Source organism: Chanos chanos, chromosome 2 (genome assembly GCF_902362185.1).
Source record: "Chanos chanos chromosome 2, fChaCha1.1, whole genome shotgun sequence".
NCBI lineage: Eukaryota > Metazoa > Chordata > Actinopteri > Gonorynchiformes > Chanidae > Chanos > Chanos chanos.
Genome location: NC_044496.1, coordinates 51,126,008 through 51,153,774, shown reverse-complemented (window position 1 = coordinate 51,153,774; position 27,767 = coordinate 51,126,008). Strand labels below are relative to the sequence as shown.

The following is a 27,767-nucleotide window of genomic DNA, read 5'->3' as shown; positions in this document are numbered from 1 at the left end:
TTGAAAGAGAGTGTATGTTACATACATATAAACATTTTTCTTTTTTTTTTGTTAAAAGTTATTGTTACTGAATGATATGATAATATCAGACTATTGGAAATAATAGATGTAGTTCAGTACATGCGTTGTGTGTGTCTATCAGGGGTGGACTTTACTGACTGTTTGAGACAGAGAAGACGCGCTTTTTCAGGTCTGACCAGCAGATGTCAACATTTCGTTATCAGTTCGAAAGGCGAAACGTGAAAAAAAACCGAAGAAGAGATCAGCTGGTTTAGGAACCCCTTCAGCTAAATGTATATGGCTAGCTAGTAGTCCGAAAGCTGAAAAGAACAGAGGATTTATTTTCAACACAACCCAAACCACGAGGTGAATATCAGTTTACCCTACAAACGCATGTGGAATATATTGGAACTTTACACTGATAGCGTGGAAAGTTTCACGTCGTTATAACCTACAAGGCACATATATGCTTCCAACTAGCAATCTTTGCAAACCTTAGCGAGGCTGCTTTATAGTTAGCCCAATGATGCTGCCTTTTCTGAGTTACCTACCAAGCTGCAGATATCAAAACTGTAACCCACATCACTAACGTTGTTAAATGATTCCAAGATTATTAGATATTTGCTTATTTTTGCTAGATTTTTGTTCAGATCGCTAATGTTAGTTTGTTTATTTGTTAGCTTTGTATCCGTCCTACTCTGTCAGTCATCCCATAAGATTGGCTAATTATCACCTTCTGAAACACTTTTAGTTTCAGCATTGTTTGATTGAGCGTGTTGAAGATGTAAATAGGGACAACGATGACAGAACAGTTACATTGATCTGAACTGCAGAGCGGGGACTAGCTGCTAGCTGGTTGGTTACAATTGGCTTCACAAGTCAGTGTATCTTCACTGGGACAGATTTGTCGGGCACTGTAAGCAGACTTGACAGCTTAGCATACATGGCGGCCCACATAGCGACTTGTAAAAGAATACAAATGCCATGCAAATAAATAGCCCAAACGAGCCAATCCAGAAATGCGTTATAATGTTCCCTACTTACGTTAATTTTACACTTTTAATGTCGCTGCGTTTCTACGTTCGTGGATTGTTATTGACAGTAACTGTCCAAAAAGTGTTTCGTGTTTTCGTTTTCTGGTCCTGCTAATTGAGCTGTCGTATTTTGGCTGGGGAAGGGCTAACCCTAGGTGATAGCGGTGTTTGTCTTTGCTTCGTCAGAGCAGGCAGCCCTCCTTGTCTTCTCGCTTTTGTTCATAGACGATACGGATAGAATCTCGCGCATAATTCAGTGTTTTTGACCTTAGCCAGGACCCTTATTAGCTGACTGACAATAAATGGCACATTGTTTCAGGTAGCCTCTGTTGGCCTATTTCCTGCAAAGATGAGTCCAACACAGTGGGACCTGCCCCCAGAGCTGTGTTGCCGACCAATGGCTTTCGTGGCACTGACAGGCCTGGATGTGGTCTATAATGCCATCCATAGGGCAATTTGGGATGCCTTCTGTGCCAACCGGCGGGCAGACAGAGTCCCCATCTCCTTCAAGGTTTTACCTGGAGACCATGAATATCCAAAATGCAGAACAAAGGTAAGTAATTGCAGAGCTCAAATTGATAAAAATAAATATATATATTAAACTGTTCTTAGTGCAGCTGTTGCTGGCATAAAATACTTGAAGATGTCACAAGCTAAAGTGAAATGTTTGACTACACATAACCTTTCAATATTTACTCTAAATCTTTCCTTGTTTTTTTTCAGAGAACATCCTATGAGTGGTACATTCCTAAAGGCATTCTGAAGACTGGCTGGATGAATAAACATCTCAACCTGGTGCCAGCTCTAGTCGTGTTGTTCTATGAACTTGACTGGGATGATCCCCAGTGGAAGGAGAAGCAATCTGAATGTGCCACTAAAGTGGAGATAGTCAGGTATCTACATTTTCTGTCTTTTGTAATACATTTTGCAGTGTTTCCCCAAGGATTGTTTGGACAGTGTTCCACCTGATTCAGGTGTGTCTCAGTTTAAGTAGGACGTATAACATATACCTATGGGAGGAAATGTTTAAGTTGAAACATCTAAATCAAATTTCAGAGGGGTCTCTGAGCACTTGTCTAAGATCACAAGACATTTTTCTCCTATTTGCTCTAAACTGTAACTGTGTGTTTTAGAAGAATCCATGAGGTAAGATAATATGTTTGATTTGTGAACAGGACCAGTTTGCAAGGAAGAAACACTAAGGTCGCTGTTGTCTTAATTCAGAAGAAAACACCTCTTCCTCCAGGTGACTGATTCTGTTAAGTCTCTGATTCTGTTAAGACTCTCATATTACTGTTTATATTGGTAGTTTTTTGAGACTGTTTAGGAGACCGTTGTAGCCCTTTGAGACTGTAAACAGTGATATTGGGCTTTAAATAAACTTAAACTTGAAACTTGAAACTTGAATTGATAACCATGTCACAAATGTGTTTGTTTGTACATTCAGGTGAGGATCTTGTAGCCTCAGAGAGAGCTTCAGCCCTGTGTAATGCCTGTGACCTCTCTGGAAAGTCTCTGTTTGTCCTCCCACACACTGATCACTTAGTGGGCTACATCATCAGGTCAGCTCTACTGAGCACTTGTCTGTAATGTTCCCGTGACAAGCACCGAGCTGGCTAGTTTGTGGTAGATGCCAATAGAGCTGTGAATGTTTTTTGTGTTGCAGAGTCTGCAATACTTTAACAATAACTGTGTTGTTTGAATTAGAACAATTATGTGACACGTTGTAATTGATATTCTGCTATTTGTTATATTTTAGTTTCTTTAGTTGAGCTGTTAAAATCCATATTCAGTATAATTTTTTTTTTTTATCTCTGTACAGGCTGGAGAATGCATTTTATGAGCATGCCCAGACATATTACTACAATGAGATACGGAGAGTAAAATCTCACAAAGAGTTTCTCAACAAAACCACTCACCAGGTGTGTTATCACTGCCGTTTAATTGTGATGGCTATGTCGCCATTCACTGCATTAATCTTTGGTGCATTCTCAGAGTGAAAACTGACGTGTCAAATTTGTTTTCAGATTCCCCACATTACTCATTTTTATCCATATTCATCTCTTGGTTAGAAGTTTGATTTAAGGGGGATTGATTATTAGTGACCAACTTTAATGAGGAGTATTTAAGCAAATATTCCAGAAGTATGTTTGTCTTAAGTATGTCTGTTTCTTTTGGAATTACATGTCTATCTGTTGCACATATTCATATCTTTCACAGTTGCTGTTTGTAAGACACCAGTTTAAGATTGCCTTCTTCAGTGAGTTAAAGCAGGACACGCAGAATGCACTGAAGTAAGTTTCTTTAAGATTTTTTGCACTTCTAATGTGGTAGAAACACTTTTAATATGAAAAAAATGCAGAATGACTGATGTTCTGTTGCTCTTTTTTTGTGACACACAGACATTACAGAACAGCCTACAGTCTGGTACACGAGCTCAGAGCCCATGAGACCAATATGTTAGAGATCAAGACCATGGCAGGATTCATCAACTACAAGGTCTGTCTGTTTTTTGTCAGCGTGTAGACATCATGTTGAAACACAGGAACTATAATAATGACGTTTCCTGTTCTCACTTACCAAAGTGCAAAGTCACCGCGTGTTGCATGTCATTGGGCAGTGAAAAAAAAACGTTATCATTTGATCAACCTGTTACAGGTCTGCAGGCTTTGCTTCCAGCACAACACTCCACTGGACGCCATTGCCCAGTTTAGGAAACACATCGACCTGTGTAAGAAGAAGATCGGCAGTGCTGAGCTGGCTTTCGAACACACAGCCTGGATGTCTAAGCAGTAAGAGACAGCTTACCGTGCCCTGCTGTCTTGTTGTGCGGCTGACTTTGGCTTGCTGTTTTGGGTGTGTTGTATGATTGCGTGAGATCAGAAAAATAGCACCAGTTGAAGATGAAACGGACCAGTTTCAACTTTAAAGGAAGTGTATGATGACCGATCTCTAAATGAAATATGGTCATAAGAGCTCAAATTGGATTCTTTTGTTTGATTACTTGAGTGAAGTTTTGTGCATGATTGACTGAACTGACTGTGTTTTTGTTGTTACTATAAACTGTTTTTCGTGTACATTTTGCTAAAAATATGTAAAATACACTTAAGTAAAAAAATATGACCAGTTCTTAGAAACTAAAATTATAACCAGTTAGTGTTGATAAAAGAAGATTATTACAAGATTATGGAAATAATATTAAGCCAATTTTCAGCATGTATGCTTTTTTTTTTTAACACAGTACTTGTGAAATACTTACTTATTCTAATCACTTACGTATGCAATTACTTAGGATATTAACATAATTTGATTGGTTGTCTGACTCGAATTGACATTAGTTAAGTATATCCAGCATAATGCTGTCAATGTAACTGTTGCTGATTGCACCTCCACCAGGTTCCAGTCGTTCGGTGATCTGTTTGATGAAGCCATTAAACTGGGTCTCACTGCCATTCAGACACAGAACCCTGGCTTCTACTACCAGCAGGCGGCGTACTACGCCCAGGAACGAAAGCAACAGGCAGCCCACCTGTGCAACCACGAGGTAATCACACCGTGTTACAAATACTTTGTACACAGGGACCTTATTTGTGATAGGTCAGTCGACACAACCGTGTAAAGAGATTTACTAGTAATAACTAACTGACTTTTAACTGGCTTATTTTGAAGCGTTATGTTTTAGTTTTACAGTGTTAATTTTTCAGCATTATGCTAATTTTTTGTGGACTTTGATGCACTTTTTTTTGAGCAGAGTACGAGCTACCCCTCCCCTGATCCTCTGGAGACCCCGTCTGGAGCTCTAGACTTCTATGGTCAGAGAGCGTGGAGGCAGGGACATCAGAGTGAGTGTCTTCACTCCCATGTGCATTACAGTGTCCGAAGACTACACAGCTGCAGATTTGTGTCTCATGTTTATTAATGAAGCAATATATGTTTTAATATATGCTGAAGTGTACATTCATAAAAAAACGCCACATATATGTATAAGGAATACCACCGAACTTTAAAAGCTCCTGAATTTTTTTTGACACCATACTGCTGAAGTTAGTGCAGTTGCGTGGAGCAGTGTGTTTTGAGTAAGCCGAGGGACAAATGTATTCTTATGTACATGTGTATGTCATCAATAGAGTTAGCCTAAGTTCTAATCTGATTCACTTGATGGACTCTTGCCTTGCAGGTATTGACCCCCCTGACCCAGAGAGGGAGAAAGCAGGCATTCTCGCTCTCCAAGTGAAGGAGAAAGGCGTGTTGCATTCGGTTAGGTTTCCTCTATTCTAAATCTGTTTTCACGTCGATATTTCCACCTATGATCCTCTGAGACATTGTAAAGTGAACAATTCACTGTGAATTGTAAACAGAGTGTTTTGACCTCAGCTACTTACAATTACACTGCAGACTATATTCCAGAGTGAACCGGTACAATGTGCTGTGTTGTCAATTTGTAAAGAAAATTGTTAATGTGCACCCAGAATATAGTTAAGATATGTAAGGGGAGATGGATCATGATCATCAGCAACATCCAGAACTTTAACTATGGATACCGTCCTTTTACTCAAAGACATTAAGTACCGAAACAATCATTAACAATAATGCTGTACTGTCACCTTTTTAAACCTGGAAAAGCTAATACAGTTATAGCCAAGTTGCAAGTCATGGACCCGGACCATGAACTACAAACATTTAATGTTTATGAACAAATATTGTGAGCAAAACACAGTTAACCTCTTAGAAGAGGCCTTTTTCTTTTTAAAGTCCAGACTGTACTGACGTTACTCTGCTCTATCCTACAGTTTTAACCCTTTTAAAGAAAGAGGCCTCACCTTTGAGGGAAAGAAAATGTAGAACAATATGTTTTTAACTGATGTTGAGAAGGGAATATGCATACTTTGTTCAGCTGACCTTTATGTTTCTTCAGGAGCTAATCATTGCCTTGCTTAGCAACGCTGTGGCCCAGTTTAAGAAGTACAAGTGTCCTCGCATGAAAAGCCATCTGAGTAAGTGTTGGCCTGCATGTCTCATCTCACCATGACAGATAAAGTGATGAATGAATTACAGTAAACAGCTCCGTACAAAAACTTATTCTGGAAGTGCTTTATTTCTTTTACCCAATCTTCCAAATCTTCTGATATGCTCTTTATACAGTGGTTCAGATGGGAGAGGAGTACTACCATGCCAAGGACTACAATAAAGCTTTGAAGTGAGTCTCTCACACACCTAAAGAAAGAGAGAGATTGTGTTGTGACAGTGTTCATTGAAGAGACCTGCTTCAGTCCTTTGTGTCTCTCCAACCAATCACAGATTAGTTTAAGGAGATTTGAAAGGGGCCAGTGTGTGGTTGCCCTTTTTTTTTTTTTTTAGAAACAACAGTGTAATTGTCACAATTAAAAGATACATTTGCTGTTAGTTGCTGTTTTTAAATCAACCTAACCCAGGTCGTGTGTGTGTGTGTGTGTGTGTGTGTGTGTGTGTGTTTGTGTTTGACTGCAGATTGCTAGACTATGTGATGTGTGAGTACCGCACAGAACGCTGGTGGACCCTGCTCACCTCTATTCTGAGCACTGCTCTGAAGTGCTCCTACCTGATGGGCTACATCAAAGACTACATCACCTACTCCATGGAGCTGGTGGGCAGAGGTAGTACTCTATTCCTCCCTCTGTTCCTCGTGTTTAACTATTCCTCCACTTTCTCTTCCTGTAGGGCACAAACTCTGACTCCTCTGTGCGACACATTGATCCACAGAATTGTTTATGCTCTTTTCTTGTCATGATGGTAGGCTATAGCGTTCATGTAAGTCATAGTATTTCATGTCAGATTTTTTTATGATAATCATAATAATTGTACAACAAGTCATCGTATAAGAGTTAAAAATCTTTTAGGATGACCAAATAAAATTCAAAAGCTTAGTTCAGCTTAGTTTACAAAGCAAAGTATGTTCTCCTCTGTCCCTAGAGTGACATTCCTCTCCAGTTAATAAGATAAAGGTCCATTACTCAAAAAGAATTTTAGGATCAGATTATGAGGTGATAATATCATTTTTTAGAATTTGTTAGTCATATACGATTGCTATATAATTACTGACATCCTGACCTGACCCGATTTGTTTTTCTACCACCAGCATCTACACTTCGTGAGGAACAGAAGTCCAGGATTGAGAAGAATTTAATTAAAGTGCTTATGGTGAGTCAGCTGAGACCAAGACACTGAAAAAATCAGGTGCTGAAAAAATGCTGAAGAGGCTTTTCAGCCCTCCAGCCTTCTGGCTTTCCAAAGGAACTCCAACTAAGAATCCTACTATGCGTTACGTTTTTCACACCTGGTACAGAGGCAAACATATTTATGTGTGCCGACCAGTGTTCTGAATCCACCAAAACATAATCCTAAAAATGCATAGACACGTAATTATCAAAGTAATTGACAAGCCTGAACTGCTCTAAACTACCACCAGCAATAAGAGTACCTCCCTGGATAGATATGAACTGCACGCATTTATTGAAACGGCGGATGTCTCTGTCCCTGTGCAGAACGAAGCGCCGGAGCCGGAGCCGGACTGTGACCCAGCCTCAGTCAAAGCTGCACAGGCCCATTGGATCGACCGTGGCTCTCTGGATAAAGACAACCTGTTCACCATCGAGGTTCAGGACTACATTCCCTTTGGTGAGCACAGCAGAAGAGAGACGAGAAACACTTACGAGATGAAACCGTCCATCGCTGATGGGCTACATCAACGGGCTAAAGAGAAAGAGAACAATTCTTTTTCGATTCCTTGTGAATTGATTATCCTCGTGGGTTTTTTTTTTTCGGTTCTTTATTGTCTCACATGTGTTAGTGGTCTGTGTGATTATGTCAGCGGTTCGTGTCATAAGTGAGAGCATCTTGAGTGCCTTTAATGAATCGCTTTGTGTTTTCTCTAACGTTTGTTTGTTTTTTTCTCTGTGTAACAGTTCAGTGCAAGGCTAAGTTTCTGTCACCCAGTTTTCATGTGGACGACCCTGTTCAGCTGCATGTCTATCTAAAGGCTGACTGTCCCCATCCCGTTCGCTTCTCTAAGCTGTGTGTCAGCCTCAGTAACCAGGTATACCTAATACACAGACATGTTTACATGCACCATCTCTGCTTTAGGACAAGTAAAGCCTACCTCTCCCAGTACACTGATAGATCCACCCTCTACCACACTACCAGACTAGTAGTTTAAACATTGTGTAACACTCAAACAAGAGACCTGTAATCGCAGGATTTACACAGGTTTACAAGCATTGACTTAATCAGGGGAGTCTGATGAGCTGTGTGGTAGGAGTGTACTCACAGCTGTGAGTTTTAGAGGAGTCTAACTAACGCTCTGTTTATAGGAATATAATCAGTACTGCCATGTGGAGGAACCATGCAAGGCAAAAGACATCCTTGAGCCCTCCAGTCAGGCAAACATGTGCTTAATCCCAGGAAAGACGCGTAAATACTGCTTCACGTTTGTGGCCAAGACAGAAGACGTTGGAAAAAAGATAGAGGTATCATTGCGTAGCACAACACGCACAACAAATCATTATTCATTTGACAAATGAAAAAGTCACCGCTTTAGAAGTTGATCTGAGTTGTAGTATGTCGCTGCCTCTCGTACGTCTGCATTCGTCTCAGATCACGGCTGTCGACCTGATGCTGGGCAGCGAGAGTGGACGCTGTGTCTACCTCAACTGGCGAGGAGGTGGAGGAGATGCAGCCTCCGCCCATGAGGCTGTGCAGGCGGCGCGCTCCTTTAAGAGGAGAACCCGTCTCCCAGAGCAACAAGTGGACTGGGACACAGTGTCTATTCAAACCAGCACTATGTGAGTCCAGCCCACATGCACAGCATACCTGGGCATTCCATATGTTGCCACTACCATGTTTTCCATATGTTACCGCTTATAAACAGCATAGAGGGGCCGACTGCGTGGGATATATCAAGGAGAAGTCATTGAGTTCAGTCACGGGACACTTTTACTGAAATTTTCCATTGATCTGTAGGATAATCTCTCGAGTTCCCAGAATCTCTGTGCAGCTGCATCACGATCCTCCGGCGCTCACTAACGAAATGTACTGCATTACCGTCACCATCCAATCAGAAGAGGACACAGTCGCCAGAGACGTGAAGGTGACAGCCGGACTCAAACCGGGTACGGGCCAGCGTTCGGACCACCCCACTGGGGTTGCGATTCTCATACGCTGCGATGATCTTGCTCCTGGTCATATGGTAACCAAAGGGATTTTACACTCTATCATGTGGTTGTGTCTCCTTCGCATCACAGGTCAAGATGCAAACCTCACACAGACGACCCACGTCACCCTGAGCAGCACGGAGGTGTGTGACGACACCCATCCCGCCCTGCTTACAGATATTCCCATAGGGGATTTGCAGCCTAGAGAGAAGGTACGAGCCATGTCACTGTTGCCCTCTCCTGTGTAATGGTCTGCCAGCCTCTCACTCTCTTTCTCATACAATGTTTTTCTGTGTGTTCTTCTCTTTGACAGATCGAGAGGTCGTTTTATGTTCGATGTGTCAGCACTGGGTCACGAATATTCCTCTTCCATGTCTCTTACGCCATGAGCACCACAGTCGAAGGAAAAGAAATTACCTGCAAGTGTCATAAAGTAAGCCTCACTCCCGGTCTGTGGTTAAAGTTACTATGTGGGTTAAATTTTTTCCACCTGTAATAGACTCTGGTTTACACTGTAAGCGAGTAAACTATTTGCAAACTTTGTCGTTGCGCAATGCAAATTGACATGATTTTTTTTTTTTTTCCCCAGGATGAGACAGTTACCATAGAAACAGTTACTCCATTTGAAGTTGCTTTCAAGTTTGTCTCCATAAAGGTGAGATATGTCCCCTCCTGATTCACAGTGTTGCCATAGATGGTAAATCTGTGCGGTGTGTTTGGCACTATATAAAAGTTGTACATTGCGTTGTACAAACGACAGCACAAATGAAAACCGTTGAGAGTATATGTGTATATTTTTTTTTAGTTTGAGAATCTGGACAGAGTGTATGTAGACATCCCTTTCCTGTTGATGATGGACATCCTGAGTATGTCTCCATGGCCACTGCACCTGGTGTCCAGTCAACTGCAACTGGCTCCTACAATGACTGCCATTGACCGGCCGCAGTCCCAGGTGGAAGGAGGTTAGGAGGCTTTTTTTGTTTTGTTTTGTTTTGTTTTGAGAAGATTTAAAATTTCATTGAAAAGTGTATCGGTATGAGCGCAGTGGTAATGATGCTGCTCTTTTTTTTGTTTGTTTGTGTTTGTGTTTGTTTTTGTTTTGTTTTGTTTTGTTTTGTTTTACAGTGGTCCTTCAGACTAGTGAATGTGCTAGTGAATGCTTCTGTCTCAAATGTCCTCCTGTCCTCAATGGGACCAGCACAGTAGCCTCTGGACAGTACATCATCTCCTGGAAGAGGTCAGAGAACACACCGCTCTGCTTTTTTTCCTTTTTTACAGCATTTTTACTCATGTCTGCAAATGTGAAAATATGAACAACAAAAGCATTGCAAAAAAAAATAATATAGGAAAAAATTCCATCAACCGTTTAATTACATGGGTGTAATTGTTAAAATGGGCGCATAAGTCAATAACCTATGGGTCCATCAAGTTCTCATTTAACGTAGGCCAGGGATGATAAAGTTGGACGTGAATTTTAAATTAGGATTGTTATCTGCTTTGTGAAGTGATCCTCTCTGTTTCTTTGGGGCTTTTTGGCAGGAAATCTGCACATGCTGAAACACCAGTGGTTAACTCGGTCATCATTCTGCCTCATGTTGTTGTTGAGGCCATTCCTCTGTATGTTCACGCTGGTGAGTCCACCATTCAGAATGTCCGCTACTTTGAACATTCACTCTGAACCTTTCAGAACTTCTTAACGATAAATCAGTGATATTTAACACGTTTTTGTTATTAATTTTTAAAAAGGGACAGAAATCGTAAAATGCTCTCCGCCTGAGACCAATTAGGTTTATTTAAAAATATTTCATAATTGAAAAACTGTATGCAACTGCAAAAACATTGTGTATCAGTGTCTGTGTGTACTGTGTGTGACTGAATGCCTCCAGTGACGTTGTCTCTTCATGTGTTCTTCCAGAGTTGCCCTCATATGGCCGTGTTCGTGAGTCACTGCCTGTGCGGTACCACATAGAGAACCGCACAGGGCTCGTTCAAGAAGTTGAGATGTCTGTGGAACCCAGCGATGCCTTCATGTTCTCTGGTCTTAAACAGGTGAGCCAAGACCTGTCTCAGTCGGGCAGAATTATAAAAGCACGTCTTACGACTCAGTTATGCATATTAGCCAACATCTTGCACTGAATTTCCTCAAGAGCTAAGACATACAGTATTTGTTACGACTCAACTCTCGAGGAAGTTCTTTAGCCGAGCGCATGTCATGTTTCAGTTTATTACCAGACGTGTTGATGCTAGCTCATTACCAGACGTGTTGATGCTAGCTCATAAACCTGCCACTTCTTTCTTCAGAACTTTTCAGAATGGCACTGTGTTTCTACAGGACATGAAAAAAAAAAATCAAAACAAACATTCAGTGACTGAACGTGCTCTTGTGTACCTCTCTGGCAATTTTCTGTGTAGGTAAGGCTGAGGATATTACCGGGGACGGAACAGGAGATGCTGTACAACTTTTACCCGCTCATGGCTGGCTATCAGACGCTGCCACAGCTGAACATCAACCTGCTACGCTTCCCGAATGTCTCCAGTCAGCTGCTGAGGCGTTTTCTACCCGCACGCATTTTCGTCAAGGTAACCATTTTCCACGGGGTTTCACATAGGCTCACGTGCACCGGGCGCACAAGGGAAAAACTACGATTTACGAAAATTAACGTTTTTCTTTGAGCTTGTTTGTGCAACAAAGTTTGGGCTAGAATCTGAAGTGCGGTGTGCGACGAACATTCCAGTGAAGAGTTGCCATTTCCACTCACTTAACCAAATGGCAAAAAAAACAAGATGTTCAATTTAAATTCTTTGCCAGTGATATCTAAAAAGCTTGCACAGATGTACCTGGATGTTTGCCCAGAGTTCCTTCAGTATCGCATCATATGACAGCGCAGCCACCCAGAGAAAAAGGGATTACTGAGTGGCGGAGAATATTGCCACGTGATTTGCATAGCTGGAGCAAGAAATATCTGTTCAGTGTAATTTCTGTTCTTTTCCATTGCTGCTGAATGCAGCAAAATGAGTAAGGAAGCTACAACCCCTTTTTTTTCCTGATAAATTCTCACTAAACCAGTCACTGTGGGTTCATCTTGAAGTGCTCGTTATTGTGGGAGGTTTTTTTTGTGCTGGAGACTCATTTTGCCTTTCATGTTCTTTTTAGCCCCAGGGAAGACAAGCTGACGCCTCAATCGCAGCAGCATAAAAAAAAAAACGCTTTGGCTTACCTCAAGTACGCTGTGTCTGTTGCACCTGAAGAAAGGAGTCTAACATTCCTGTTGTCTTTTTATGTATACTGGAAATCTAGGTGAAAAAGGTTTACAATGTATTGATGTTATGTCACATACTTAGAATGATGTAATATGGAGTTGATACATCCTGTTCAAATTTAATGGTTTTGAGTGACTGCCCCAAGTGTAGCCATTGTTTCCAAATCTGATATCTGATTTTTTTTTTTTCTTTTTTTTTTTTAACCATTCAGCCGATGCCTTTAGTTGCATAACTAGCATTATTTTCATCCATCTTGAAACTAAAACTTTTTAACATGGTCAAATTTATTAAGCCTAAAATATCAACATCAAATAATCACTAAATTATTGTATCACCAAAGAATATAAAATGATTAAACTTGTGAAAGATGCATAAGAGTTTTTTCTTTTTTCATCCTGGTTTGATTTGGTCAGTTACACACAGACACATTCATGTGAAAATGCTTGCTCAGAACATAAACACAGCTTGTTGATGATACATAGACAGATGGATAGATGGATGGATATGCTTTACTGATCCTGAGGGAAATTCAGGTATCCAGTGGCTTATACGACTCATAGAGAACACCAGTACACGCAAGAATGACACAAACACAGCAGTGAAGTGATAGTCTAGCCACCAGAACCACTACAGAGAGCTGTCACTATGATAGATTATGTGCCAATAGAGGTAGTGCAAATGCAAGGTGATAACAGTGCAAGAATGACATTACTGTAAATAATATGAAATACAAATTGGAGATAAATATATGAACAAATGCAATAAAAAATTGTGCGTGAGGCTAACGTACCCACTAACCGACAGTCCAGCAGCCTAATGACAGAATTCAGGTGAGCATGGGTAACAACAGAGAGGCATCATCATGCCTAATAGTCAATTTCGCCCCACCATCGCTGAATGGTCTAGGGGACAAAAGACTTCCTCAGTCTGTCTGTTGAGCAGGACTGAGACAGCAGTCTGCCACTGAACATACTCCCCTGCCTGGTGATTATGCTGTGTAGAGGGTGGCGGGCATTGTCCATGATGGACAACAGTTTATTTAGGGTCTCTCTCCCACTGACATAAGGAAGTACAGCTCTGTGTCAACCTCTGAGCCAGCTTTCCTCACCAGCCTGTCTAGCCACATCGTGTGCCTCCCCAGCATACCACAACGTTGAAGAGAATGCTGGTGACAACCGACTGGTAAAACACCAGCAAGAGTTTCCCACAGATATTGAAGGACCCCAGCCTCCTCAAGAAATAGAGCCGGCTCTGCCCCTGCCTGTAAAGAGTGTCAGTGTTTGCTGACTGGTCCAGTCTATCAACCAGCTGCAGCCTCAGGTACTTGTATGCCCTGACCACCTCCACATCGACCCCCCCCCCCCCCCCCCCCCCAATGGAGACCGGTTGCAGATGGGCCTGGGCCTCCAGAAGTTCGTTACCATCTCTTTGGTTTTGAAGGTGGTCAGCTGCAGATGGTTCAACCTGCACCATGTCACAGGGTCCTCCACCAGGCTTCTGACTTCCCCCTCTGTCCACCTCTAATACACCCCACAATCGCAGTGTCATCTGAGAACTTCTGCATTTGGCATGACTCAGAGTTGTACTTGGAAATCAGAAGTGTAAAGGGTGAAGAAGACAGGGGAAAGCACAGTCTGCTGACCGCAGCCTCAGAGGAGCAGTCCCTCAGCGTGACATACCGTGGTCTCCCCGTGAGGTAGTCCATGTTCCAGGTCACCAGGTGTGAGTCTACCCTCATCTCTGTTGGCTTGTCTCTTAGTAGGGGGGGTTGGATGGTATTGAAAGCACTGGATAAATCAAAGAACATGATCCTCACAGCACCGTTCCCCTTGTCCAGGTGAGAGTAAGCCGATAAAGAGTAGCAAACAGAGGATCGCATCTTCCACACCCACCTTCTCCTGGTAAGCAAACTGCAGTGGGTCGAGTGCATGGTGGACCTGGAATCTAAGGAGATGGAGCAGCAGCCGTTCCAAGGTCTTCATTATATGTGACGTCAAGTTTACATCGTCCGTAATGGCAGCCTGGGGGAGGGGTAGCTGATAGGGGAGATGAGGGGGTGAGAGCTGGATCTACAAGCAGGAGCAGGGCTATCAAACCTGTTGTAGAAGTGGTTGAACTGGTGTGCTCTGACCACATCCCCATCTGGTGTTTGTATAAAATGATCTGGTAGACTTTTTCTGAACACTTGACTATGACCTTTTTCCAAAACACATGCTTCTGTCTTACTACTAGTCACAGTTTACCTACCAGATTATATGGACCAGTGATCTCACAAGTATTGCTAGCAGCAAAGAGCCAAAAGTCATCATTTTAGCACGACATAGATAAAAAGACACGTTTCTGGTCACTTCAACTGACTGATTTTTTTTTTCTTTTTTTTGATATTTGAGCTGATTTCAATTCATTTAAATCGTAGCATGAGGGACTATGAGGACTTGACAGCGTTCCTAGGTGAATGGGGACCATTTCAACTACTAATTTTCATCCTACTGAGCCTCAGCAGTGTGCCCAATGGTTATGTGGGCATGGCTATGGTCTTTGTTGCTGATATCCCACCTCACCACTGTAAGATACCTCATCTGAATTCCAGCTATGGTAGTCTGAACCTCAATCTGTCTATTCCTCCTGAGGAGGTGAAAGGAAAAATCATTTTGAGTAGGTGTCATCGGTACAAGGAAGTTAATGTCTCTAATGGAGGATTTGGGAATGAGACGGAGAGCTGCCTGGATGGATGGGACTTCAGCAAGGAGAGATATATATCTACAATTGTTACAGAGGTGATGGCCACATCAAGTTGTGTGCTTCTTTTCTTCTGAAGCTTACTTTTGGCACTTTCTCTTTTAATGTGTCCCCAGATAAGGTAGAGGTAAAGTGAACCTTTATAGTTATTGGAGGATCCTCTTTTTAAGACATTCTCAGTAGATTATTTTGTTATTTTACTTTGTGTAACTCTTGGAGTTATGCACAATGGCTACAATAGTTCGATAAGTTTCTTCACTTGTTCCAGTTTTATGGATGTTGTCGTTTCACTTTTGAAGATCAGTAAATAGTATGAGATGCCAAGTATGTCACATTTCTATGTAACTTTGTACAGAATAACCACACCTGGAGTTGTATATTTTCCCCAAAAATATATTGCTCCAACTTTCCCTTCCAATTATGAAGTTACAGTTTTACCAGAGGCTGACTAAAGAGTAACACTTGCAGATGCCAAGAAACATCCAGATGATAACACAGTGTCACAAATCATGCTGTATATATACAGATAGTAGATACCTCACCCTTGTGCCCCATATGCATCTAAAGTAAAGGAATATGCCATGTGTCATGAGTAGTGCTTCAGTTTTTGATCAGTTCTTCAAATTCAGGGCAGGTTCTCAGCAATACTCTGTCTCAACCATTCAGAGGTGTGTTCACAAAATCTAAACCACCAATACCTCTTAGAAATTTTCATTTAACACAGCAGGTAACGAGTTACCTATTTTTCTGTCCTCATGTACCTTCAGTGGAATCTGGTGTGTGATGATGCTTGGAAAGCACCTTTTAGTGTAACAGTGTTCTTTTTTGGAGTACTGACTGGATCTTTCATATCTGGAGTCATTTCTGACAGGCAAGTACTGTGTGTTTCCTCTACTCCTCTCCTTTTGGTGTATCTCCCTAAAACTCTTATCGGCCTGAGAATTCATCACATGTTTCTCTCACACAGGTATGGGAGAAAGGTCATTTTCTTTACCACAATGGCAGTCCAGACCATTTTTAGTCTGGTTCAGGCTGCTTCCAACAGCTGGGAAATATTCTGTGTGCTTTACTTCATTGTTGGAATGGGACAGATTTCTAACTATTGTAGTGCCTTCATCCTGGGTGAGTCAACTATCTAGGTTCATAAATTTTTACTGCTGCTCTAAGTGGGCAGGTCTAATCAACTACCATGAAATTACCATCAAAAAAGTTTTTTATTGGTTGGTATGGAACTGATTTGAAAGTCACTTAATGATGTGTTCATGCTCTTTGAAATATGACTCGTTTGTGAAACTCCTAATTCCCTTGAATAAACATATTCATAGCTATGTTTCTTTTCTGTAACTTTTTTGCCAAAACTGAAAATTAATCATGAATTTTGTTATCGTCTCTGTCAGGCTGTGAAATTCTCAGCAAGTCATCACGAATCACCTTTGCCACTGTTGGTGTGTGCATATGCTATGCCATTGGTTATATTTTTCTCCCACTTTTTGCCTACTACATTCGGAACTGGAGGATTCTTCTGATAGCCCTAGCCATCCCAGGATTCCTTTATATTCCCATGTGGTGGTGAGTGGATTTGACAGGATCGGACAACTTGTAACTAATTTTCACATCATACTGTCAGTACTGTCATGATCCTGTCAAATTCATTTTACAGCAACTGTAATCAGAAGGTGATGTGTTATTTTTTAACGGGGGGGATGGCCCAATGGTCACTGAAACTACTCTATATAGTATACAGGAGGATGGCAGGTTAACAGGGGGGATGCAATTTTGTCATTTTGCTTACAAGGGGGATGGCATCCCAACTCCTCCCCCCCTACAAATCGCCTACTGACTGTAATTGAACTCATACAAACAAAAAAAACAAATCTGGCATGGTGATTACAGAGGCTTAGTGATCTGTGAACTGTAAGACATGAATTGAATGATTGAGAATGAAAGCCTCACTGATGACCTGTAAGTGCTGTTGTATGAATATGTCAGGTACATCCCAGAATCACCCCGCTGGCTCCTGTCCCAGGGGAGGGTGGAGGAGGCGGAAGCCATCATTCGAGCTGCAGCTAAGATGAATGGGGTCATTCCTCCAGAAGTCATATTCAAACAAAGTGACTGTGACCAGTTACTGGTAATTATGTTTCAATGTGTTGAATTATAATATTGACAATCCACCTCAGGTTTAATCAATAAATCTGGCAGTAGGTTCAGGCTTTTGATAAGGTCTGTCATGCCAAAAGTATAGATTAGGCTGAATGGTTATATCATACTGCTATAACCATAACCTTATTTGAAAATCTGAACTCAGTTAAGTTACAGTTATTCTGAAAATCTCTTATGAACACTGAACCTAGAAATGATTCAAAACTCTTCATCTGCCTAAACATGTATTAAATAATAGCATCAATGTAGCTAGAACACTAATTCTCTTCTAATTTAATTCTCATAAACGAGTATGTTCCTGGATCACCACATTCAGTAAACTAGGAAATTATTTGTCAAGTACTCAAGAACAGAAACTTGAATGTCACTGTTTATTACAACACTCAAATTCAAACAGTACAGAATGAACTGTTGAATAAATTGTCCTTTAGAGGGAACTAAGGCACATTCGCTACACACACACAAACACACACCCACACACACACACACACACAGAACAACTTCTAGAATACATGCAGGAGGACCAATAAACTCATGATGAACAGTGACAATATTCTTGCTACCTTCAGTGTACCTGAATGTAACATCTACATATATGAACTATTACTTCCACATAGGCACATTTAACCAAGAGAGGCTGCCTAAGTGAGGTTCAAAGTAGCTTTCTCTAACTGTGAAATCAACTAATAACCTGAGCCTCATTGTTTCCATATCATTCTTTGCTTTTAGAAGATACCAAATACTGTTACTGTTGTGCTATGAATTAATTTACAACTTCAAAAAACGTTATGTAACTGCTTGTCCCCCACATTAATGGTTACAGGCCATGTTCTAGGTGAATGTGTGAAATAATTTTATAATGATGTGTGATTTAATTTCTGTGATCACTCGTCTTACATGATCTTTGTTATGCATGAGGATGGGGGATTTTTGACAGATGTAAATTACTCCCTGGAGTAAAATTACTCCCTGGAGTAATTTGACTGGGTCTGTAGCCTGACAGAAAAGGTGGATATTAGGAGGGGAGAGTCTTTGCAATTTTTGTCTCTTATTAGAGAAACATTAATTAACCCACATATCACAAAGTAAAAAGTCTCTCCTCCAACTGCCACGCCACAGGTCTCCGAGAACTGGGACACGTGTAAGTTATGTCATTACAGTTACTGTAATTTTATTTTTCTTTTCCCAGGAAAAAAATGATCAGGCAAGGAAAGTACACTACTCTTGGACCGATCTTCTCAAAACAACCAATATAAGAAACATTACCATCCTGAACATCATCATTTGGTAAATTGTCACAATGAATTGTCATTTTGTTTTGGTGCAACCTTTATTATTATCCTGATTTTAGTTACACAGGATCCACGGTTTTGTTTTATATCTGGATTATATGCTTTGTGGCATGAAGCCTACACTTATCACTGATGTTCTTCAGGAAATACACAACTCCACAATGTGAAATTTAGACTTCACTGCCTTGCACAGACCTCATGATCACTCCCCCTTTTATCTTGAACAGGATAGTCATCTCCATGACTTATTACGGACTCTCTCTCAACACTCCAAACATGGATGGTGATCCCTACCTTAACTGTCTCATAGCTGCAGCGTCAGAGGTTGTGGGCTACAGCTTAACGTGGTTCTTTGTTCGCTACACGACTCGCCGATTCACATTGTCCTTTAGTCTTCTGTTGTGCGGGGCACTGCTGCTCCTCATCAGATTTATTCCTGAAGGTATTTCTCAAACTGAATGTATTTATATGCTCTTTTTATTAGTTATACATATCCTCCCCTACAGACACTGTGTGTTCTTTGTCTCTAGCGGAACAGCTACACAGTCCAAAGAAAAATACTAATAATTCATAAGCTATGCTGAATTCTCATAGGATAATGTGACTTCAGTTGTACCTTAGTTGAAATAATGCTAAATGGGGTATTAAAAAAACAGGACTCTGTATCACTTGCAAAAGTGACCATCTGACACACAGGTGCTATGGATGGAATAGGCTACATTCACACTACAGCTAAAACCGACTCCATTTTATTTCATGTGTCACACAAATGCATACAACAATATAAATAACAGGGGAAAGAAATGAATTCCCACTCTGACTTGGGATGTCTATAGGAGTAGAAGCATCGTTTAGTAGGCTCACAGTCAGACGAGATGACTCTGAGGATTTTGGGGAGATACAGGTGAAACTGGTATGGCAGGCCCATAGAAAAGTGCATGAGAGAACAAAGCCAGGGCCAGGGGGGACAAATGGCACAGGTGGACATAGAAACAATACCAACAACCACAAAAAAAATCTTCCCTCACAAGACAATGAAGTCTACTTGAGGTTGGACTTGTTCTGGCTGCTGTTGATTAATGTTCTACACGTGTCTATGTCTTTAACAGCCCTCTTATTTTCTTTCCCACAGAGCTCAATGTGCTGATTCTCACTCTGATAATGACAGGAAAATCAGGGGTGACAGGGGCCTTTGCATTTGTGTATCTTTATGCCACTGAGCTTTTTCCCACTGTGGTCAGGAACATGGGCCTGGGAGCCACCTCCATGGCTTCACGCATTGGCAGCCTTTGTTCTCCATACATAGCCTACATTGGTAAGCACCCGCTGAACACATGAACATCCACTGGATCAGTTATTTGACCATGGGCACTATTTTCACTAAGCAGCAAACAAATCAAGGGAAACTATTGGGGTATAAAAAGCAGTGTAGACACACAACACAAGACAAATCCATCATGCCTAACAGCTAGCTCATGGTTTACTCTCAGTATTCCATTTTGTGGAATGTTTGGCCTGTCATCTAAACTGCCGAGTGTTAAACTGAGCCCTCCAGGGCAGCTGTTGTTGGTATATAAATAAGGTATTATTATTATTATTATTATTATTATTATATTCGTGTTTTTTCATGATGTAACTGACATTTTTTCATTTGCTTTCATTGATCTGAAGCACTAATGCAACTTACCTCTTTTTCTCATTTTGTGAACAAATTTGTAAATTTAATGTGATTTTCTTTTTCTTTTCTTTTTTTTTTTTTAACGATTTGAAGGAACATACAATAAGATACTGCCCTATATCCTTATGGGTGGTATCACTATTATTACTGGAATTCTGAGCTTGTTGCTGCCAGAAACAAAAGACGAAGAGCTGCCTGAATTGATCAGCCAAGTCAAACCACTGAAATTGTAAGGCAGTAAATCCAATGGTATATTTCTAATATTTTATCTCAGAGTCACAGATATGCTCTCACATACATGCATTTCATTTTTTCCTCATAGGATTTGCAGGAACCAAAAGGAAGAAGCCGTTGATTGTAGTCCGACTGGATGCTCACCAGTTGAGAGTGAAGACGTTGAGACACAAAATTAACTTGTTCATTTGTTATTCAAAGCAACACTGAGGCCAGCATGATCTGATTTGCTGACCAGTTTGCTTTTCCCAGATCAGTTTTACCAAATACCTGCAGCTTTCCACTTCATGCTGAGACCTATTAGTGCTGTGGCTCTAAGGGATTAACAGGGATTGAGTCACTAAATGTAACAAGGTTGACCGGCTGGAAACAGACCAAATGTGGGACTACTATTCAAGTTCGTCAGTAGACAAGTTTGTGTGGGACAATGTGGGACATGTTACCACCGCTAAGAGGTAACCTAAAACTTTGATATAATGTCCATCTAACTGAATAAGAAACATTTATTTTCTGCCTTTCGTCTCGTAAACGCCTATACTTTGTCCTCTAGCCGATTCCACAGCACACCGGTTAGGCTATAAAAGATGCAGTCTGCAGCTTTTGCTATATGAAGGATACGATGAGCACAGTGCTGTTTGTCATCCCAAAGGCATGCTAATTTTGCAACATAACATGTCTTTATTCATAGACATCCAACATGCATTGGCCATTACAGGCCCATCAAAGGCAACTGTCCTTAAGCAAAGCAGCAGGCATCATGCAGCTCAAGTCTTTCAAGTTGTACTGCTGACCAAATCCAACTACAGCATAAATAAGGCACAAAATAAAATATTATATAAGATAAAACAATTTCGATGAAAATCTTTATATCAAACCAATGTATCTATTGGACGAACAGCACGGTCAGAGGGGGAAAAAAAGAACATTTTCTTTTCTTTGTGGCCATGATGTCGCCTGGTAGCTTTTACCTTCATATCAGCAACGTTTGTGTAAGTTTGGTTTTTGCGATGTAGCAGAGGAGTTCACCGGCCCCACAACTGCACAGTTCGATTGACAGCCGTCACAGCCTCTTGATGACTGCCTTCACTGCTCTCCTCTCAGCCATTGGATGACAGCCAGGCTTTTAGAAAAGCTTAACTATGTTGCATTTGTATGAGACAGGTTGCTGCTTTTGACGTAGCGCTATTAAATAGAGTAGAAACTATGCCGCAATGGCCAACGAAAGCGCGGGACAATATCTCAGTATGCGGGATGCAGGACAAAGGGTCAAAATGCTGTGCAGTACTACGCAAAGCAAGACACATGGTCACCCTAAATGTAACCCATCAAACCATCCTCTGTTTTTTAATGTCCTAAAGGGATCAAATAACCTATGAATTTGATTTTTGTTCTTTTTTTTCCTGTTAAAAAAGTTAGCAATGAGAGTTATAGCCATTTATCGAGTGTTATATAGCAAAGTTTTTCAAACTGAATATATTTTCATGCTCTTTATTGTTCATTTTATGTGACATTGGTAGTAGGCAATGAACTAGAATAATGTGTGTGCTGCCAAAAAAGAAAAAACTGTTTTCTAAAGAGAAAATCCACTACCCCTTTAGAAACTGTCCAATGGAAAACTGCCAACTGAACTAAAGATATTTTTTTTTGTCTACCTCCTTAACACATGTATATAATTTAACATCAACATGACCTAAGCTGCAAAACAAATCTTGTGATATTTCATTCATTCATTTTGCTTCCTTATACAATGAATATGTATAGAAAACACGAATTTCATTGGTATTAAATTTTAAGGACAATGGTTAAATGTGGTTAAATTGCACACCAGGTAAAATGGCACCTTATTTGAGAGGACTAATGCTGTTCTAGAAGATCCTTACTTCTTATTTTTAAATTTTGTTGTTTTCTAAACCAGGTTTTTTTTTTACCAGGTATTTATGGTATTGTGTTTTGCTTTGTTAATTCTTCCCACGGACTGTAACAACAATACAATATTTCAGACATCAGGAGGTCAGCTGGATTTCATAGATTAAGGTGGCTCAAAACTATTTTTTCTTTTAAGCAGACACAGAGGAGTATATTAGATCTGTCTTGGATTCAAGGTAAGATGAAGAGGGTAGTCATCATTTAGCAGGTAGAGAATATGGTTTCTTAACGCTGATTTCAGATATAAAGACATATTGATATATTGTTCCAGAATGCTGAGATGTGCATCAATGTGCATCCCCAGAGCATATGGATGTATATGCCTACTGCACCAAAGTTACTAAGTATCCAGGTTGGGCAAGGAATCCTTCTAATTTTGTGTAGTAAATGTGGGGTTGTATGTGTTCTGTCTCCATCAGTTTAAATGTTTCAGCTGATGGGCTGGATTCAGACCATAATTTACATGTAAATGGTTTGTGACCAGTTATAAGGTTGTGGTGCTTCCACTAGGAACACAGCCCAGGATATCTGGGGGTCTGTCCGTACACTTCTCTGCCTCTCGGCTGAGAACATCGAGATTATGTCTTATTTTAGTCTGGGCTCCACAAAACAAAATGTCTTGCAAATGTTTGGGGTACACAGATTGAATTTCCAGACTTCACCGGAACCCTTTTGAATTGTAATCCATCCAAGTTCTCAGTTTTAACTTGAAATGCCCAAAAATACAATGGAACGCTAGGGAGAGACAGCCCTCCTTCTTCTTTAGATCATGGTAATACTGAACTTCTTTTTTTATCTCAGCCATTTAGCATTAATTAAAGTTCAGATTTTAATTCATTGAAATAAAAGGTTTTGGGAGGTGACAGAGGCAAAATACAGGACGTTTAACCTGGGAAGTGCACTTTTAATAGTTGCAATTCTATCTTGTATTGTTAAATGCATATTAATATTATCAAAAGTTAAAATGTACTTCTGTTTCATTAATATCAATTATGTGAATTTAGAATCCACTAGAATTGACTGTGGGGTAGAGTCTTTACTCCCAGCTGCACTGAGTGGCCTCAGAATGGATTTAGACCAGTTAACTTTATAGCTACTTAGTTTGCTAAAATCACTGAAGAACTGCACAGATCTAGGGAGAGAGAATGACGTGTTAGACAAATACTGCAATATATTGTCTGTATATAAAGAAATATGGTGTTTAGAGTCACCAGTGGAAACTGGGGAGAGAAGATTGCCTTGTCAAGTAGCCTGGGCTAAAGGCTCAAGAGAGAAAACAAGTAGTAAGCGAATGCTTCTAGAAGCAGCCTTGAGGTGCCCCTTTTCAGTTTGAAGGGGGCAGACAGGCACTCTGCTGTTGACACCGTTTCTGCACATTCATCATATAACACATGTACTATATGTATAAAATGATTACCAGATCCAAACTGCGTAAGACCTGACCAGAGATCGCTCCATTTGACTCGGTCGAAGGCTTTTTCAACATCTAGGGAAAGCACTGCATATGATTCTGTGAGCAAAGGTGCTACGTCAGTAAAGTCTGACCATAATGTACCAAAGTATCTGTTACTGATTCTAGTTAATTAACATTTTGTGTGTGTGTGTATAGTTTCGCATTCTGTAGAGGTTAGCAAAGTAGGTCAAAAGCTTTCAGAATTCGTGTTTGGATTGAGAACTTCTGAACTTTCTTCTCACTACAAAGAATCCACAGACAACATAGCAGTAGGTGAGGTGGAGCTTTAGGCACTTTTGCACCGGAGGAACTTTTCCAGAGTTCTTAGAACTGCTGGAGAAAGTACCCCCCCTTTTTCGCGTGTTCGCACCGCAGGAACTTAGAACGATCATAGTTCTTAGAACGATCATAGTTCTTAGAACGCTGTTTTGAGGGGCTTTTTTAGCTCCTACTTCAGGGTAGGTACTTTCGCAGCGCAATAGGAACCTTGTGACGCAGGTGTACAGCCATTGGTCCAGACGCAGGTATACAATGATTGCAACCGCCATTTTTAAAGATCCGTGCAAAATATGAAGTCTTAGAATGTATTACATTTAGTTTTTGATATTCATGTCTAAAAATGTCTTAAAATGTCTGGATCCGCATTTTTATCTAAAATAAGAATGTGTTTATCCAGCTAACGATTTAAGGGCTGTGGTGGGGAAAAAGGAAAAAAAACAACAACAAAAACACGATTCTGCGAGCAAGCGTTAGGCACTAGCACTGTGCTAGCACCCGAAAAGTACTATGCCCATCGAGTCATTCACTGCTACTGCGGTAAATGCAGAAATGCAGGGGGACATTTTTTTTCCACTGGACTGGGTCTATCGCCATACAGTTTTATTTTCGTTAATGAGAAGGCAGTTATATGTTATCTAATGTGCACTCAATATTTCTGTCATTCAAATTCAATAAAACTCATTAATTGTATATACTGTAGTCTAGTTTGTCGATTTCTTTTGCCGCAGTAATGGTATTTTTTTCCTTTTGGAGGTATTTAAAAGGTCTTAAAAGACATTAAATGTGTACTTAAAAATGTGCAGCTATCCTGGTTAGTCGTAAACAACAGCTCTTAGCTGCTATACCGTCGGCTGGCTTACGTCACTTCAGCGTTCCTACTGGCGGTGCGAATGCAAACAGAAAAAAAGCCCTAGAACGTATGTAGTTCTAGGGGAAGCTCCCCAGGGAGTAGTTCCTATCAAATGAGACCCTAGAACTGTTTTGTCCAAAAGCGCCTTTTGTGACTGTCCACCTTGTCTAGGGATGGGGCCAACCCACAATCATTATACTTATGTTGGATTCCTTCTTGTCTTGAAGCTTGAGGGCAATATCTCGACAAACAGTAGTCATTCAGATGAAATTTTTTTTTTTCAAAATGACTCACTCAGCTCTGTTAGTATTTCATATGATGGTTATCTTTGGGCAACTTCTTAAATTAATTTTAAAAAATACATAGCATCTGCTCCCCATTCTACCATTACCTCATTTTACCTCACTTATTTGTGGTTCAGAGTTCCTACATTTCCATGAATCTCAATACAGGAATTCAACCATGGACTCTGTTTACCAGATGTAAAGCAGTTTTAAGTAGTACATATAGTTTCAATATGTGTTATCAACACCTTGTCTTTCACACAAACCAAAAGAAGTGTTGTGCGAAGTAGTAGCTTTAAATGATAAATGAATGTGATTTTGCATTTGAATTGCTTGGTCCCACATTGTCTGGATGGCACAGACTTGTACAGGCGTTACATTTACATTTATTCATTGAGCAGACACTTTTATCCAAAGCAACTTCCAAGACAGACATTCTTCACAGAAAACAGGTCAGACATGAAATGGGCATGGCAAGTATCAGCCCCCAGTTGTAGCACAGTGAAAAACTGCCCCCAGACAGTGTGTGTATGTGTGTGTGTGTTTCAGTAGTGTATAACATGCTTAGTGGTTAAAAGTCTGAGGGACTGGCCTATTAAACAATAGTTCATTATGTTCCCAGTATGTGGCATCTTTGAGCACAAGCCTTAAGAAGAAAAAGGTCTAAGAGACACAACATACTGACACCTGTTTTGCATAGCCAGCACAATAATGTTTTTATTACTGGTGAACTGTCAGATCTCCTCAGAACTCTGTAGCCTCACCATAATGTTATGTCATTTACAGCAAAATACTGTATATTTATAAAAATACTGTATACTACTTCTAATAAGCTCATCTGTACTCTGGGTCTACCACCTATTAACTTATCGATCAAATAAGATTGCTTTGTCTTTACACAGTAAAAAAAGCCTTTTCTTGTTGCACGTATGCACTAGGCTATTGCTTCTTATTCACTGATATGCTTTCTCCACTGATGAATTAATAATACTTCAAAAGTGAAAGCTTGCGCTACATTGAATGTGAACCCTCGTCAACACAGCCACTGGGTAACTGAGAGTGAGGAACTAGGAAAGGTGAGTTTTTACCTACCAAACTAGACCTAAATATTCTTTCTGTCTCTTACTGTCCCACAAAGGTCAAAGATTGTTAAACTGCTATTCGAGTGACACAAAAAAATTATATTCCTTTTAACAATCAGTAAACACAGGAAAGGAGGGAGACAGGTGAAGTATCAAGCCCCTGATCACAACCCAGTGTGGAACTCTCTCCTAGCAACAAAATGATCTGCAGTGGTGGACATCCTGGGAGCCACCTCTTTTTTTTCACCCTGTTCAACATATAGCTCAATGGGGTTTTTTTTATAACATAAGTATACATAATAACATTAAAGAAAATGTAGCCACAGCAGTACACTTACCATTCAAACCTTTCACAGGTGATACTAAGCTAAACAAACGTAGAAGAGGTTCTACGTAGGCTTCAGTTATCTTTTGTTGTCTTTAAACCCAATGAATAATTCATTACACTGCTGCTGCTATAGACACACTCACAGTTTTGGGCACTTATACAATCATTAGGGTAAGAGTGGAACAGCATACATTCCTCAGACTGCAACAGTCCACCAACCTCACTCAGATGACATTTGTCTTGTGAACACAATCAAATTCGCCTGGATAGAGGAGCAGACATCGGGGTTATTTAAACACGGCCAGCGGTCCTGGAAGAGGACTCCTTCTCCCGACTACAGGTGCACACCAAACCGTTGAATTCTTTGTTGTAATAAATGTAGTGGGTTATTTTTGTTGTCGCTATCTTTGCTTTGCTGTTGTCCTTCTTGTAGGCTGTAACCCTGTAAACAGAGTAGCCTCTAGTGCTGGAAGATCTAGGCTTTATTTTTTTGTTGTTGTTGCCTTAGTTTTTGGAGGATGTAAGAAGGTGGGTGCCAGCTGTTTTCTTCTCTTTGTTTGATTCTGGGTTTTTTTTGTTTGTTTGTTTGTTTGTTTGTTTGTTTGTTTGTTTGTTTGGTAGAAAGGGAGTTCTGTGGAGGGGTAGTTCTGTGGCTTTACTTTAAATTTATTTTATGACCAGGTAATGTATTTTGGTGGGGTCTCGGTTAGCTGCTGTTTTGTGTGTTATTTTGGCCTTGCCCCCTCCCGAAGCTACATCTTGCCTCCCTTTTCTTTTGTATTGTTGCATTTTCAAATAAACTTTCTTTTGTTAGTCAAAACTGCCATTCCTGTCAGTGCTGCAGTCGGCAGACGGGACTCCCACTTTATTATTATTATTATTATTTTTCTTATTAATCGTTATGCCCTAACCCTAGACTGGGGCATAACAGATGTTTTTGGTCACTTCCAAGGAGTTTTCCTTTCTTTTCTTTTTAAA

At 40.5% G+C, this 27,767-nt stretch overlaps 2 protein-coding genes across 3 annotated transcripts; both read left to right on the top strand.

Annotated features, from left to right (window-relative positions):
• The first annotated feature begins 330 nt into the window (after positions 1-330).
• On the top strand, positions 331-12,820 carry trappc11 (trafficking protein particle complex subunit 11). Of its 2 annotated transcripts, none has more exons than XM_030764744.1 (30): positions 331-366; positions 1,354-1,587; positions 1,758-1,927; positions 2,210-2,280; positions 2,482-2,596; positions 2,857-2,956; positions 3,255-3,328; positions 3,437-3,533; positions 3,693-3,826; positions 4,431-4,578; positions 4,786-4,876; positions 5,212-5,291; positions 5,950-6,028; positions 6,177-6,231; positions 6,522-6,667; positions 7,150-7,211; positions 7,556-7,688; positions 7,976-8,106; positions 8,381-8,536; positions 8,664-8,851; positions 9,030-9,178; positions 9,311-9,432; positions 9,534-9,653; positions 9,810-9,875; positions 10,026-10,182; positions 10,346-10,457; positions 10,760-10,851; positions 11,136-11,269; positions 11,633-11,800; positions 12,375-12,820. In XM_030764744.1, exons 2-30 carry the CDS (start codon positions 1,384-1,386, stop codon positions 12,414-12,416), a joined length of 3,396 nt encoding a protein of 1,131 aa, XP_030620604.1. In that variant the 5' UTR covers positions 331-366; positions 1,354-1,383; the 3' UTR covers positions 12,417-12,820. The 2 variants fall into 2 exon arrangements, with proteins under 2 accessions (XP_030620604.1, XP_030620605.1); XM_030764745.1 differs by having other exon boundaries at positions 4,783-4,876.
• A 2,078-nt stretch (positions 12,821-14,898) lies between these two features.
• LOC115805042 (solute carrier family 22 member 5-like) lies at positions 14,899-20,586 on the top strand. Its single transcript, XM_030765526.1, has 9 exons — positions 14,899-15,258; positions 15,988-16,091; positions 16,188-16,342; positions 16,618-16,789; positions 17,210-17,351; positions 18,573-18,670; positions 18,903-19,117; positions 19,808-19,990; positions 20,447-20,586. The coding sequence occupies exons 1-9, from the start codon at positions 14,899-14,901 to the stop codon at positions 20,584-20,586; spliced, it is 1,569 nt and encodes a 522-aa protein (XP_030621386.1).
• The last annotated feature ends 7,181 nt before the right edge of the window (positions 20,587-27,767 follow it).

Bases quoted from the DNA above. Each gene is read 5' to 3' on its own strand.
- trappc11 (XM_030764745.1), top strand. From the start codon at position 1,384: ATGAGTCCAACACAGTGGGACCTGCCCCCAGAGCTGTGTTGCCGACCA. The intron at 3,329-3,436 runs GTAAGTTTCTTT...TGTGACACACAG, and splicing joins GACACGCAGAATGCACTGAA to ACATTACAGAACAGCCTACA. The intron at 4,877-5,211 runs GTGAGTGTCTTC...CTTGCCTTGCAG, and splicing joins GTGGAGGCAGGGACATCAGA to GTATTGACCCCCCTGACCCA.
- LOC115805042 (XM_030765526.1), top strand. From the start codon at position 14,899: ATGAGGGACTATGAGGACTTGACAGCGTTCCTAGGTGAATGGGGACCA. The intron at 16,790-17,209 runs GTGAGTGGATTT...TGAATATGTCAG, and splicing joins CTTTATATTCCCATGTGGTG to GTACATCCCAGAATCACCCC. The intron at 19,991-20,446 runs GTAAGCACCCGC...AACGATTTGAAG, and splicing joins TCCATACATAGCCTACATTG to GAACATACAATAAGATACTG.